The following is a 14,828-nucleotide window of genomic DNA, read 5'->3' on the forward strand; positions in this document are numbered from 1 at the left end:
TGAATGAAAGAGCATGTTGGGACTGAGTTATTGATACTAAGAAGTGCTGTTGAGAATTGTGATATACAGTATTGCATGTGGAAATGTGTGCATTGTGCTTTATCATTGGAGATCCAAAAGCCATTGTCCCTGGAATCAGGAAAGAACAGCAACAGATGTTAAGCCCATGACTATTGCTCAGAGGCATCACTTACCTTCTGGACACCCGCTGCGGCAGCAAGGAAAAGGGGGTGGAGCTTTGCTTGAAGGGGTGGAACTTCACTTGAGGGGCAGGGCTTCACGACCCAGCACCTGTTTTTGTCATTTGGTGGTCCGAAAGCGGGGTGGGGCTTTGATGGGGCTTTGCGTCCCAACAGACTCCTGTTTTTTTAGTCACTGGTGGGATTCGGGAGGTGCCGCTTCCTCCCGGGGAGTGCTGTGCCTGCAGTGTTGGCTCCTACACAGTGACAGGAGCCGAGTGCTGCACATAATGTAACAGTGTAGCACTCGGCTCCTGCCACTGACCTGGAGCTGGCTGTGACGCCACTGCTATTGCTTATTGTGGATTACAAATACATGCATGTTATAGGTCAGTGATCATCCAGCAACAGAGAACTTAAACAGAATTCTGTGTGTGCTTTAGATTAAAATACTGAACAAGATTGAGGTTTTTGCTAATTCTGCTGAGTAATAAAGTATATCCGTGTTTTGCACAGGTGTTGTGTTTAAAGTATATTGAGACAATTAAGAAACTGCATTTTCTCAAATTCAAGCCAAAGAGGTGCTGTAGCAGGTAAGGTATAGAAATCTGTTTAACTACTGGAAAGAGCTATTGCTCATTGGCTATTCACTACTGTATTGCAAACTACAGTGTTGAAAGTGTGAAACCCCCTTTGTGCGGCAATTCCCTGTCATATATATGGTGATCATTATTTATATACACTGATCTGCAATGGACCAGCATCATCCTATTCTCTTTTAAGAAATATACTTGATTATTCTATTTAAAATTATCATGGCTGTCAAGTTATGCCAACTTACTATGTGTTAGGTTCCTGGTGCTCAGAACAAGGGAGATGTTGCGTAGTGAGTCCAGAGCACCAGAACGTGACGCTGAAATAAGGTGTGGTGTGGAAATAGCCCCTAGCACCCTACCTCCATTGTTTCACCCATGTGGTCAGTTCACGCCTGAGTGACTATGGTTTCTTGGGCCCACGGCAGCCGCGTTTGAAGGGCGGATTAGGTCTGCCCAACTCCGATGCCCCCAGGTCTTAGAGTGAGACAAGGCGTGAACCGAGACAGGATAATAACAAGGGGACCTCTAACTAAAGCAAACAGAAGGCTAGGGGCTACTAACAACCCTAAAACTAAATATATGTGCGGCATGCCGCCAAAGGAAAAGAACAACAAAGGAAATGCTGTCCACTCGCCGACACAATACTGTTGTGTACCGGCGGTGACAGCATAAGCAGAACCCTCTGCAAAACACCAGTAACAAAATATAACCAAAGAATACAGCGGCCTAGGCCGACGGACGCGGCAAAGCCGTTACTCATGGAACCGGTACAAATACTGGCAAACGGACAGGAACCCCCAATGTAGCCGACACAGACTCTCAGAACCGGAGGACAGGCAGAATCCCAAACGACAGACCGGTGGACACCAAGAAGCCAGATACTCGACCAGGCACAGACAAAGCCACAGGACTTCTGGACAGGAACGCTTCACGGCAGGACACGGGATCAGACACTGGAACCGACACAGGAACCGACACTGGAACCGACACTGGAACCAACACTGGAACCAACACTGGAAGCAGCTAGACAGACACTGCTAGACAGGAGCTCAGGAACTGGCAGGGACTAGCTCAGAACTCAAGAACTCTGGAACTCTGGAAATATCACCAGCGTCTGTGAATTGCACTGAGCCAGAATATAACAGAGAGTATTAATTAATTATGTCGTGCAGCTGCCCTGCTGCACAACTGAGAGGTGCAATCAACAGACAGGTGAGGCTGAACACATGGGAACAAGCTGCAATCACACAGACTCACCACCGGCAGCAAACAAGAGTCTTCTCAAACCAGAGCAACGGGAAATCCTGGCCTGCAAGACAACTATAAACATAGAATAGGAATGAACCACTACCTGTGGTTCATAACACTATGGGGATCATTCCGACCTGTTCGCATGCAGCGGTTTATCGCTGCGGTGCAAATGAGTCCGGAATGTGCATGCGCGGCGGGCGCAGTGTGCGTGCGCAATGTTGCCCGGCGACAGGGGTCACCGGGTTACGTCGCGTCTTCCAAAGAAAGCGGTAGTAGAGCCGACCGCAAAGAAGATTGACAGGAAGAAGGCGTTCTAGGGTGGATCCGGACCGTTGACTGCCATTTTCGGGGAGTGGTAAGGAAAACACAGGTGTGCCCAGGAAAATGGAGGACGGATGTCTGACATCAAAGCCGGCCCCAGCATTGCAGGGATCGTGGCACTGGGTAAGTAGGTATAGGCCTAGTCTAGTTTTGCTTGAAATTTTTTTAGCTTAGCAGGGCTGCACAAGCGATCGCAGCCCTGCTAAGCTAAAATACACTCCCCCATAGGTGTGTACTAGTTGATCGCAGCAGCAGCAAAATGTTGCTGGGTGCAATCAACTCGGAATGAGCACCCATGTGTATGGAGCTAGCCTCTCAGCTAGAGGTGGATAAGGTTATTGCCAAATAAATATGAAGATCTACTTGAGCTGCCATCTAGGATCTAAGGTACCATCTATAACACTCCGGGTACCGCACAGGTACACAGAGTAGGTGGTGGTGATGGGGGGGGGGGGGTGGAGTGTGGGATTGGGGTCCATGGTTAGGACAGATGTCTCTCAATGAGTAGGAGGAAGGCGATAAGGAGGATGTGGGAGGAAGAGATGATGGTGAGGGTCAGGTTGGGTTAGGAGCAGGATCAGACTGAATTAAGGCTGGCGGGGTCCCTGGGGCAATGAAACTGTGGAGGCTACCACTACTACAGTAGCTTACAAAGATCCCCGAGCCCCCCCCAAGACACACACACACACTACACACACACAAACACCTACTACACACACCCCCGCTACACATACATACACACACACTACGTGTCCAGCGAGGGGTGGAGCAGCAGGAGCTGGAGTCAGTATCTTGCGGGATTTCAATGCAGCATCCAGCAAGACGATGGACTGCTGTACACAGAGCCCTTCCTCAGTGGCCACTGTTAATGAACAGCTGAGCTGCCGGGAGGGGGAAGACTACTTTGTTCCTGGGTATGGGGGCCTGAAATGTGTGTGGGCCCCCGGGATGACTACCCCTGTTGCCCCTCCCTTAATCCGGCCCTGAGCAGGAGAATGAATTCTTAAAAATAAAAAAATAAACGCAAACATACAAAACACTTGCCAAAAGAGATTACAATCTAGACTGCAAAGAGTAATATCACAAGGTAAATTAGATTTTCTGTTGCTGAATTGCGAATACAGCTTTTGAAGTGTTTAACTTACAAAGTAGTTTCTGAATTACTGTAGGTCCTAAATGTTAATTGTAGTACTTTAGAGTTTTATTCTGAATCAGCTAGAGCCTATTTTATTACAACCCTCTTTCTTTCAAACTTAAGTACTTCTTTTAAAGTCCTGTCAGGTTTTTTTCTTCTGCTGAGGAACTGTTACAGACTGAGAGGCGTGACCAGGGTACAGAGTAGCAGCACTTACTCCCAGGCACACACACAGGAACAGCAGAACAAAGATAGACCCAGGCAAACAGCTATTGGGACCAGACACACACACACACACACATACACAAAGAAGATACAAGTCAGAGAACAGCACAGACTGCCAACATGAGGTTAGTAATAAAAGCACAAAGTGCCAGGTGCTGGGGAAACTTTATAAAGTCAGGACTTGGAGATGCTTTATGATGATTGTTTGGCTGCCAGTGCTCTGCTAAGGAGTTAGTAGACAGTTGGTTTTGGGAATCGATTCCATCATTAGCTTCTAGTTCAGTATTTATTCTGCCCAGATGTACCACTCTACGACAGATGTATAATTTATAGTATGTTTAGGTATCTTGCTTAATTAACACAATAAAAAAGCACTACGCAGGTGGCAGTATTATTGTCTGCTTCTGTTTATGTTTCAGTGTGGTGGAAGGAAATGAAATGTGACCTAAAATGAAATGAGGAGTCAGATAATGATAACTAGCTAACACGCTGTTCTAAGTAGGTTTAGAAGGTCTATAAAGCACATTTACTGCCCTGACTGAAAGTGAGTTGCCTAACTTGAAATTGTATTGTTATCTATGTTGCAAGTGCATTTCACAATTGATTATTTGTTCTAAAGATTAAGTAACTTCTAAACTTTTACATTTTACAATGTAGGACAATATGATATGGGCCGTACAATATTTTTTATAATTTCAGATCATGATGAAGTGTCATTTAAGTAATATGTAAAACATACAGAATAATACGTATTACAGAAATGATTAATTCACGGGGCATTGTAAGCACACAGGTGATAATAGTGATAAACAGAAAACGTTGTGAGAACTTATATTGGAGGTCTTAATTGAAGAATTAACAGACATAAGTGATTTGTTTAGATAGAAAGACAAATGCTTCAGGCTGATGCTTTATACAGGGCACTAGAGAACTAGCATCTTATAATACTGAAATATAATATTTAAAAGTGTGACTCAAAAGCCAGAAGAAAGTGATGAAAGACATTTAGTTTATGTGCTCCCTGCAGGGGTGTTGCTAGGTTTCCAGAAACAATCTGGGGACTGGCCCCATAACCATACTTACCACACTCATAGTCATTCCTTCCATGCACATGTTATGCTACATTTCTGATGTAGAAATTATATTGAAATATCTAAAGTATGTATAAATAAATAGGGGAAAAAGATGACGCAGGTTCTGTCCTTATAGCAGTAGAATCTTGGCCACTAGTTAAAGGGCAGCCCAGTGTGCTTGACTCCGAAGTTATCACTTTACTTACCTGTATCTGTCCATTGTAGAGCAAACTCCTGGCCTACTGTATCACATAGCTGGAACTGTTGCACAATGGAATGAGTTACATATATAAATTAGGAGTAAAGTTATGAATTAGAATGTTAGTGCTGCTGATAATAGATGTTATTTTGTTGTTATGTCTTCCAAAACATTTAACAGATCTCCGTCTTAAAAATAAAAAGTTACATAAGAACTAAAACGTTCTAATGTGTTTTTTTTAACTTGATAAGCATAGGTATATTGGGGCAGATGTATTTACCTGGAGAAGTGATAAACCAGTGATAAAGCAGTGTTAAGTGCAAGGTGATAACGCACCAGCCAGTCAGCTCCTAACTGTCATTTTACATATTGGAGCTGACTGGCTGGTGCGTTTATCACCTTGCACATATCACTGGTTTATCACTTCCTTATGCCTTCTCCAGGTTAATGCATCTGCCCCATTGTTTTAATATGTTTTATACATGAAATAATGCAGTTCTAAAAAAAATATTAGTTGCCCTTGGAGGTTCTGTGTCTGTATCTAAGCACAAAAACACAATTCAAACTCAAAAGTAACATGTTATACTTTATACTACTGGAGTAGCAGGTATTGAGAAGGAAAAAACTTTTGTGTATTTTTATTACTGTTTAACAACATCTAAGTTAAAATTCCTTTTATGGGGGATATTTTATTAACAAGTTTTATGCTTCTTTGTTATTGCCATTGGAAGTTGAAGATGGGTACATGGCTATCTTAACGTATAGGCACACTGGGCAGCTATCCAGGACCCCACAATTCTAGAGGCCTTCTAACAGGGACAGCCAGACAAGGAATGGCTGTCAGCATGTTGATTGGTGGGTGGCTGGAGCTATCAATCAATCAAAGTGCAGCATACTCTACCTACCTCCCAGCCTGCAGTCAGACAGTGAATGGTTGTCAGCCTTGTTGACTGGTGGATGGCTTGAGCTATCTACCAATCAGAGTGCTGACAGCCATTAACTGTATGGAAGCATGTCATGATTTATTTATTTTTATTGGTTCCTGTGAATGGGTGTGAAGTGCATTGCATTGTTCAGGGCCTACAAAGCTGTTAAGACAGCCCTGGGCAAGTGCATGATTGTGATTGTACTTGTTAGGCCCACCTGGGTCTCTTTTACACAATAGAGTATCTGGGCCTAATTCAGAGCTGCAACCAATCTACATAATGCAATGTTTACATAGTTAAGTGATTTCTTGCAACTGTGCATGCACAAAAAATTTCTGAGACCCCATATGGAGCATTCGTTACATAGAGTTTATGCACAAAGGTGCTGCTGTGATTATTACAGACGGTACCAGAAATGTGGCGGAGAGGTGATGGGTGTTCCTGGAACTGGCTGGGAGGTAGTTAGTAGTGCATGCAAAAATGAGAGTGTTGTGGCCGTTTCAATGCAAGTGGCTGCATTCACATATGCAAAGCCACAGGCTGGGGAGATCATGGTCAAGTGGAAGTTTTCATTGTTCAGCATCTGGTGGCGTCTTAGGATGCACCAATCTGTATTACAGCATACACAAATACTAAAAGTAGGCTTCCCAGTCCTTCACATTCGCTGAAATGGACGTACATAAGGGTCAGGCTGCCGCCAATAGATGCTGCATGTAAATCAAAGCAGGCCCTCTGCCTACAGTAGCAAAACATCCAAGACCCAAACGTAATAGCCTGACAGATGCAGAAAGTGTTGAAAGTTATGTGATTCAGCAGTTCGGATTGGCCTTTAAAATATTTGGTGCTTTAAATCTCACAGGTACAGTATATCAACTAATAGACTGTGCTAGGTAAATGATATCTAGGAGCTGATTGGTTGCGATGGGCAATTTCTCCACTTTATCTCTCTCAAAGGTTTGATACATCACTCTTTCAACAAATATAAAGCAATGACATCACCAATCAACAAATAAAAAACATTTTTCCCATTGGTTTATAGAAGCATTCACACCACTCCTGTACATAAATAAGTTTGTCTATATGTATACATACTGTATGTCACATAATAGAACTCAGTGTATGGCAGTGGTAGTCACAGGGGCGCAGACAGCTGAGCTGGGCCCAGGTACTCGGAAAGGGGATGTGTCCGATACTGGGAGGTGTAGCCAGCCCCCCTCCTTTAGAAATATTTTTGAAAAAAGTTGTCTGTGCGGCCGCTCGCCCTGGACGGGGGAGCCCTGGGTGAGCAGCAAGGGGCGTCACGGGGCACATCATGCAGGGAGAGAGGATGCTGCTTCAGCTGTCTCTCCCCCCAGCACAGCACACAGCAGCATGTGTGCTGTGCTGGGGGGAGAGGCTGCCGCTGCAGCAGTGTCCTCTCTTTCCTGGCTGTCTGCATTGGGGAAGATAGCCCCCCCCCTCCAACAGCCACGGACATGGGTAAAGAGTACCCGCTCCCCCCTCCCTCTCAGTGCTACTGGGTATTCGATATTCGGCCCTACAGCTGCTGTGGGACTACATATTCCAGCAAGTGCTGCCTCGGTTTTGCTATTAAGGCATTTTAAAAGTGTTGCAGGGTATGCAGGCATATGTAGTTGCACAGCAGCTAAATAAGCGCATGTTCGATGCCCCTAGTGTACTGTTTTCTAGGGCAAAACAATAAGTTAGAGTGAGCTGTTATAATGTACAGAAAGAGTCTTCAGTGGAATAATACAAATTATACCTACTCTTTTCAATTAGCCCAATGCAAAGTGAAATGTGACATAAACAAGTTTTAAGCTTGCCAGGAGGTTATACTTTGTGTTCTTTGCCAGTGAGAGTCAGGCAGCTATTAGTGAAACCTGTTACATGTTGTAGCATCTCACCACCTGTATTTAAGCTGCCAATGAAAGCTCAAAACATGCAAGAAATGTTCTTTTATACTTTGAATAAGCTAAAAATAAAAAATGGGGAAAAAAACCCTGAAAATAATAATACAAAAATAATAAACAATTACAACAGTGGAACAAAGGGTGTAGACGATTTTAATGTAACCAGTGTCAATTTACTAAAATGTATAATTTTGTTTGCTGCTAGCTTCTAATTGTTATGTAAGTTTGTTCTACTACATACAAATGTGCATCTAAATCACTAGACTTATTCCAAAGACTGCACTGAATGAGCTAATTTACATAAGAATTATATGCAAGAAGATTGACATCCACGCACAAAATGTAAATTATTCTTGCGAATGTCGAATTTTACAAAAAACCCTTTCAAATGCAAAGTGCCGCAGTAATCAAATCATTTTCACAGAAATGCACAGCAGCGTCACCATCTAACTCTGATAACTCTCCTGCCACTGTTTTTTTATTTTTATTTTTATTTTATAAACCCAGAATATTTTGTTCACAACTAATATTCAATGTTTTCTGAATCATGTCCTCATTTTAAATATTATAATATTTAAAAAACTTTTTTAAGAATTACTTTGTCACTCAACACATTATGGATTATCGATTGTTCTTTTCTAGATTAAAACACGTTAGAAATATATGCAGGCCCAGGATAGAAGGGAATGATTCACTAAAACAAACTTTTAGTAACACCCTTGGATGTAAGTTATGTGTCCCACTTCGTTAAGTACACAATGATTTGCTACTGATCTTCCTACTTATTTTTCAAAGGGATAAATGTTTTGTGTTTGTTTGTTTTTTGTGAGCTGTGCCGTAAAACCATTTTAACAGCATTGTAGGCCCTGGGCAAAGTAATTCACTGGGGCCCCTACACAACCATTCACGGAAATCAATTATAAAAAATTAAAACATGCCTCTCCTCCTAAGATCTAATATTATATATACGGGTTGAGTATCCCATATCCAAATATTCCGAAATACGGAATATTCCGAAATACGGACTTTTTTGAGTGAGAGTGAGATAGTGAAACCTTTGTTTTTTGATGGCTCAATGTACACAAACTTTGTTTAATACACAAAGTTATTAAAAATATTGTATTAAATGACCTTCAGGCTGTGTGTATAAGGTGTATATGAAACATAAATGAATTGTGTGAATGTAGACACACTTTGTTTAATGCACAAAGTTATAAAAAATATTGGCTAAAATTACCTTCAGGCTGTGTGTATAAGGTGTATATGAAACATAAATGTATTCTGTGCTTAGATTTAGGTCCCATCACCATGATATCTCATTATGGTATGCAATTATTCCAAAATACGGAAAAATCTCATATCCAAAATACCTCTGGTCCCAAGCATTTGGATAAGGGAGACTCAACCTGTATATATATATATATATATATATATATACATATATTAGAGATGAGTGAGTTCGGTTCCTCGGGATCCAAACCCCCCCGAACTTCACCCATTTTACACGGTTCCGAGGCAGCCTCGGATCTTCCCGCCTTGCTCGGTTTACCAGAACGCGCCCGAACGTCATCATCCCGCTGTCGGATTCTCGCGAGATTCGTATTCTATATAAGGAGCCGTGCATTGCCGCCATTTTCACTTGTGCATTGGAGATTGAACGGAGAGGACGTGGCAGCGTTCTCTCCCTGAAAAGCTCAGTGTGCTGCAAATATCTGTGCTCAGTGTTCTGCAAATAATCTGTGCTCAGTGTTCTGCAAATAATCTGTGCTCAGTGTGCTGAAAATATCTACGTTCTCTGCCTGAAAACGCTCCATATCTGTGCTCAGTGTGCTGCAAATATCTGATCAGTGTGCTGCATTGTGGGGACTGGGGACCACCAGTATAAGAATATACGTGATGTGGCCATTCACTGGTACCTGGTGACAGAACGTATACTGGCTTCCCCCACAATGTAACTTTATATCTATCACCTATATACATGATGTGGTCATTCACTGGTACCTGGTGACAGAACGTATACTGGATTCCCCCACAATGTAACTTTATATCTGTCACCTATATACTAGAGATGAGCGCCGGAAATTTTTCGGGTTTTGTGTTTTGGTTTTGGGTTCGGTTCCGCGGCCGTGTTTTGGGTTCGACCGCGTTTTGGCAAAACCTCACCGAATTTTTTTTGTCGGATTCGGGTGTGTTTTGGATTCGGGTGTTTTTTTCAAAAAACCCTAAAAAACAGCTTAAATCATAGAATTTGGGGGTAATTTTGATCCCAAAGTATTATTAACCTCAAAAAACATAATTTACACTCATTTTCAGCCTATTCTGAACACATCACACCTCACAATATTATTTTTAGTCCTAAAATTTGCACCGAGGTCGCTGTGTGAGTAAGATAAGCGACCCTAGTGGCCGACACAAACACCGGGCCCATCTAGGAGTGGCACTGCAGTGTCACGCAGGATGTCCCTTCCAAAAAACCCTCCCCAAACAGCACATGACGCAAAGAAAAAAAGAGGCGCAATGAGGTAGCTGTGTGAGTAAGATTAGCGACCCTAGTGGCCGACACAAACACCGGGCCCATCTAGGAGTGGCACTGCAGTGTCACGCAGGATGTCCCTTCCAAAAAACCCTCCCCAAACAGCACATGACGCAAAGAAAAAAAGAGGCGCAATGAGGTAGCTGACTGTGTGAGAAAGATAAGCGACCCTAGTGGCCGACACAAACACCGGGCCCATCTAGGAGTGGCACTGCAGTGTCACGCAGGATGTCCCTTCCAAAAAACCCTCCCCAAACAGCACATGACGCAAAGAAAAAAAGAGGCGCAATGAGGTAGCTGTGTGAGAAAGATAAGCGACCCTAGTGGCCGACACAAACACCGGGCCCATCTAGGAGTGGCACTGCAGTGTCACGCAGGATGTCCCTTCCAAAAAACCCTCCCCAAACAGCACATGACGCAAAGAAAAATAAAAGAAAAAAGAGGTGCAAGATGGAATTGTCCTTGGGCCCTTCCCACCCACCCTTATGTTGTATAAACAAAACAGGACATGCACACTTTAACCAACCCATCATTTCAGTGACAGGGTCTGCCACACGACTGTGACTGAAATGACGGGTTGGTTTGGACCCCCACCAAAAAAGAAGCAATTAATCTCTCCTTGCACAAACTGGCTCTACAGAGGCAAGATGTCCACCTCATCATCATCCTCCGATATATCACCGTGTACATCCCCCTCCTCACAGATTATCAATTCGTCCCCACTGGAATCCACCATGTCAGCTCCCTGTGTACTTTGTGGAGGCAATTGCTGCTGGTCAATGTCTCCGCGGAGGAATTGATTATAATTCATTTTAATGAACATCATCTTCTCCACATTTTCTGGATGTAACCTCGTACGCCGATTGCTGACAAGGTGAGCGGCGGCACTAAACACTCTTTCGGAGTACACACTTGTGGGAGGGCAACTTAGGTAGAATAAAGCCAGTTTGTGCAAGGGCCTCCAAATTGCCTCTTTTTCCTGCCAGTATAAGTACGGACTGTGTGACGTGCCTACTTGGATGCGGTCACTCATATAATCCTCCACCATTCTATCAATGGTGATAGAATCATATGCAGTGACAGTAGACGACATGTCCGTAATGGTTGTCAGGTCCTTCAGTCCGGACCAGATGTCAGCATCAGCAGTCGCTCCAGACTGCCCTGCATCACCGCCAGCGGGTGGGCTCGGAATTCTGAGCCTTTTCCTCGCAGCCCCAGTTGCGGGAGAATGTGAAGGAGGAGATGTTGACAGGTCGCGTTCCGCTTGACTTGACAATTTTCTCACCAGCAGGTCTTTGAAACCCAGCAGACTTGTGTGCGCCGGAAAGAGAGATCCAAGGTAGGTTTTAAATCTAGGATCGAGCACGGTGGCCAAAATGTAGTGCTCTGATTTCAACAGATTGACCACCCGTGAATCCTTGTTAAGCGAATTAAGGGCTCCATCCACAAGTCCCACATGCCTAGCGGAATCGCTCTGTCTTAGCTCCTCCTTCAATGTCTCCAGCTTCTTCTGCAAAAGCCTGATGAGGGGAATGACCTGACTCAGGCTGGCAGTGTCTGAACTGACTTCACGTGTGGCAAGTTCAAAAGGTTGCAGAACCTTGCACAACGTTGAAATCATTCTCCACTGCGCTTGAGACAGGTGCATTCCACCTCCTATATCGTGGTCAGTTGTATAGGCTTGAATGGCCTTTTGCTGCTCCTCCAACCTCTGAAGCATATAGAGGGTTGAATTCCACCTCGTTACCACCTCCTGCTTCAGATGATGGCAGGGCAGGTTCAGGCGTTTTTGGTGGTGCTCCAGTCTTCTGTACGTGCTGCCTGTACGCCGAAAGTGTCCCGCAATTTTTCTGGCCACCGACAGCATCTCTTGCACGCCCCTGTCGTTTTTTAAAAAATTCTGCACCACCAAATTCAAGGTATGTGCAAAACATGGGACGTGCTGGAATTTGCCCAGATGTAATGCACGCACAATATTGCTGGCGTTGTCCGATGCCACAAATCCACAGGAGAGTCCAATTGGGGTAAGCCATTCCGCGATGATCTTCCTCAGTTGCCGTAAGAGGTTTTCAGCTGTGTGCGTATTCTGGAAACCGGTGATACAAAGCGTAGCCTGCCTAGGAACGAGTTGGCGTTTGCGAGATGCTGCTACTGGTGCCGCCGCTGCTGTTCTTGCGGCGGGAGTCCATACATCTACCCAGTGGGCTGTCACAGTCATATAGTCCTGACCCTGCCCTGCTCCACTTGTCCACATGTCCGTGGTTAAGTGGACATTGGGTACAGCTGCATTTTTTAGGACACTGGTGACTCTTTTTCTGAGGTCTGTGTACATTTTCGGTATCGCAACCCTAGAGAAATGGAACCTAGATGGTATTTGGTACCGGGGACACAGTACCTCCAACAAGTCTTTAGTTGGCTCTGCAGTAATGATGGATACCGGAACCACGTTTCTCACCACCCAGGATGTCAAGGCCTCAGTTATCCGCTTTGCAGTAGGATGACTGCTGTGATATTTAATCTTCCTCGCAAATGACTGTTGGACAGTCAATTGCTTGGTGGAAGTAGTAAAAGTGGTCTTACGACTTCCTCTCTGGGATGACCATCGACTCCCAGCAGCAACAACAGCAGCGCCAGCAGCAGTAGGCGTTACACGCAAGGATGCATCGGAGGAATCCCAGGCAGGAGAGGAATCGTCAGAATTGCCAGTGACATGGCCTGCAGGACTATTGGCATTCCTGGGGAAGGAGGAAATTGACACTGAGGGAGTTGGTGGGGTGGTTTGCGTGAGCTTGGTTACAAGAGGAAGGGATTTACTGGTCAGTGGAGTGCTTCCGCTGTCACCCAAAGTTTTTGAACTTGTCACTGACTTATTATGAATGCGCTGCAGGTGACGTATAAGGGAGGATGTTCCGAGGTGGTTAACGTCCTTACCCCTACTTATTACAGCTTGACAAAGGGAACACACGGCTTGACACCTGTTGTCCGCATTTCTGGTGAAATACCTCCACACCGAAGAGCTGATTTTTTTGGTATTTTCACCTGGCATGTCAACGGCCATATTCGTCCCACGGACAACAGGTGTCTCCCCGGGTGCCTGACTTAAACAAACCACCTCACCATCAGAATCCTCCTTGTCAATTTCCTCCCCAGCGCCAGCAACACCCATATCCTCCTCATCCTGGTGGACTTCAACACTGACATCTTCAATCTCACTATCAGGAACTGGACTGCGGGTGCTCCTTCCAGCACTTGCAGGGGGCGTGCAAATGGTGGAAGGCGCATGCTCTTCACATCCAGTGTTGGGAAGGTCAGGCATCGCAACCGACACAATTGGACTCTCCTTGTGGATTTGGGATTTCGAAGAACGCACAGTTCTTTGCTGTGCTTTTGCCAGCTTGAGTCGTTTCATTTTTCTAGCGAGAGGCTGAGTGCTTCCATCCTCATGTGAAGCTGAACCACTAGCCATGAACATAGGCCAGGGCCTCAGCCGTTCCTTGCCACTCCGTGTGGTAAATGGCATATTGGCAAGTTTACGCTTCTCCTCCGACAATTTTAGTTTAGGTTTTGGAGTCCTTTTTTTTCTGATATTTGGTGTTTTGGATTTGACATGCTCTGTACTATGACATTGGGCATCGGCCTTGGCAGACGACGTTGCTGGCATTTCATCGTCTCGGCCATGACTAGTGGCAGCAGCTTCAGCACGAGGTGGAAGTGGATCTTGATCTTTCCCTAATTTTGGAACCTCAACTTTTTTGTTCTCCATATTTTATAGGCAGAACTAAAAGGCACCTCAGGTAAACAATGGAGATGGATGGATTGGATACTAGTATACAATTATGGACGGACTGCCACGGTTAGGTGGTATAAAAAAACCACGGTTAGGTGGTATATATTATAATAATAATACAATTATGGATGGACGGACTGCCTGCCGACTGCCGACACAGAGGTAGCCACAGCCGTGAACTACCGCACTGTACACTGGTTGATAAAGAGATAGTAGTATACTCGTAACAACTAGTATGACACTATGACGACGGTATAAAGAAAGAAAAAAAAATACCACAGTTAGGTGGTATATATTATAATAATAATACAATTATGGATGGACGGACTGCCTGCCGACTGCCGACACAGAGGTAGCCACAGCCGTGAACTACCGCACTGTACACTGGTTGATAAAGAGATAGTAGTATACTCGTAACAACTAGTATGACACTATGACGACGGTATAAAGAATGAAAAAAAAACCACGGTTAGGTGGTATATATTATAATAATAATACAATTATGGATGGACGGACTGCCTGCCGACTGCCGACACAGAGGTAGCCACAGCCGTGAACTACCGCACTGTACACTGGTTGATAAAGAGATAGTAGTATACTCGTAACAACTAGTATGACACTATGACGACGGTATAAAGAATGAAAAAAAAACCACGGTTAGGTGGTATATATTATAATAATAATACAATTATG

At 44.3% G+C, this 14,828-nt stretch overlaps 1 protein-coding gene across 3 annotated transcripts in view; it reads left to right on the forward strand.

Moving 5' to 3' along the window:
* The first annotated feature begins 3,682 nt into the window (after nucleotides 1–3,682).
* Nucleotides 3,683–14,828, forward strand: part of MASP1 (MBL associated serine protease 1) — a 345,593-nt gene continuing 334,447 nt past the window's right edge. Inside the window, exon 1 of one of the 3 annotated variants that reach the window (XM_063916501.1) lies at nucleotides 3,683–3,832. In XM_063916501.1, the coding sequence (XP_063772571.1) occupies nucleotides 3,828–3,832 (5 nt within the window). In that variant the 5' untranslated portion in view covers nucleotides 3,683–3,827. The remainder of the gene's footprint in view (nucleotides 3,833–14,828) is intronic. The other 2 variants (XM_063916503.1, XM_063916502.1) reach the window with 2 other exon arrangements.

The sequence above is a fragment of the Pseudophryne corroboree genome, chromosome 4, assembly GCF_028390025.1.
Source record: "Pseudophryne corroboree isolate aPseCor3 chromosome 4, aPseCor3.hap2, whole genome shotgun sequence".
NCBI lineage: Eukaryota > Metazoa > Chordata > Amphibia > Anura > Myobatrachidae > Pseudophryne > Pseudophryne corroboree.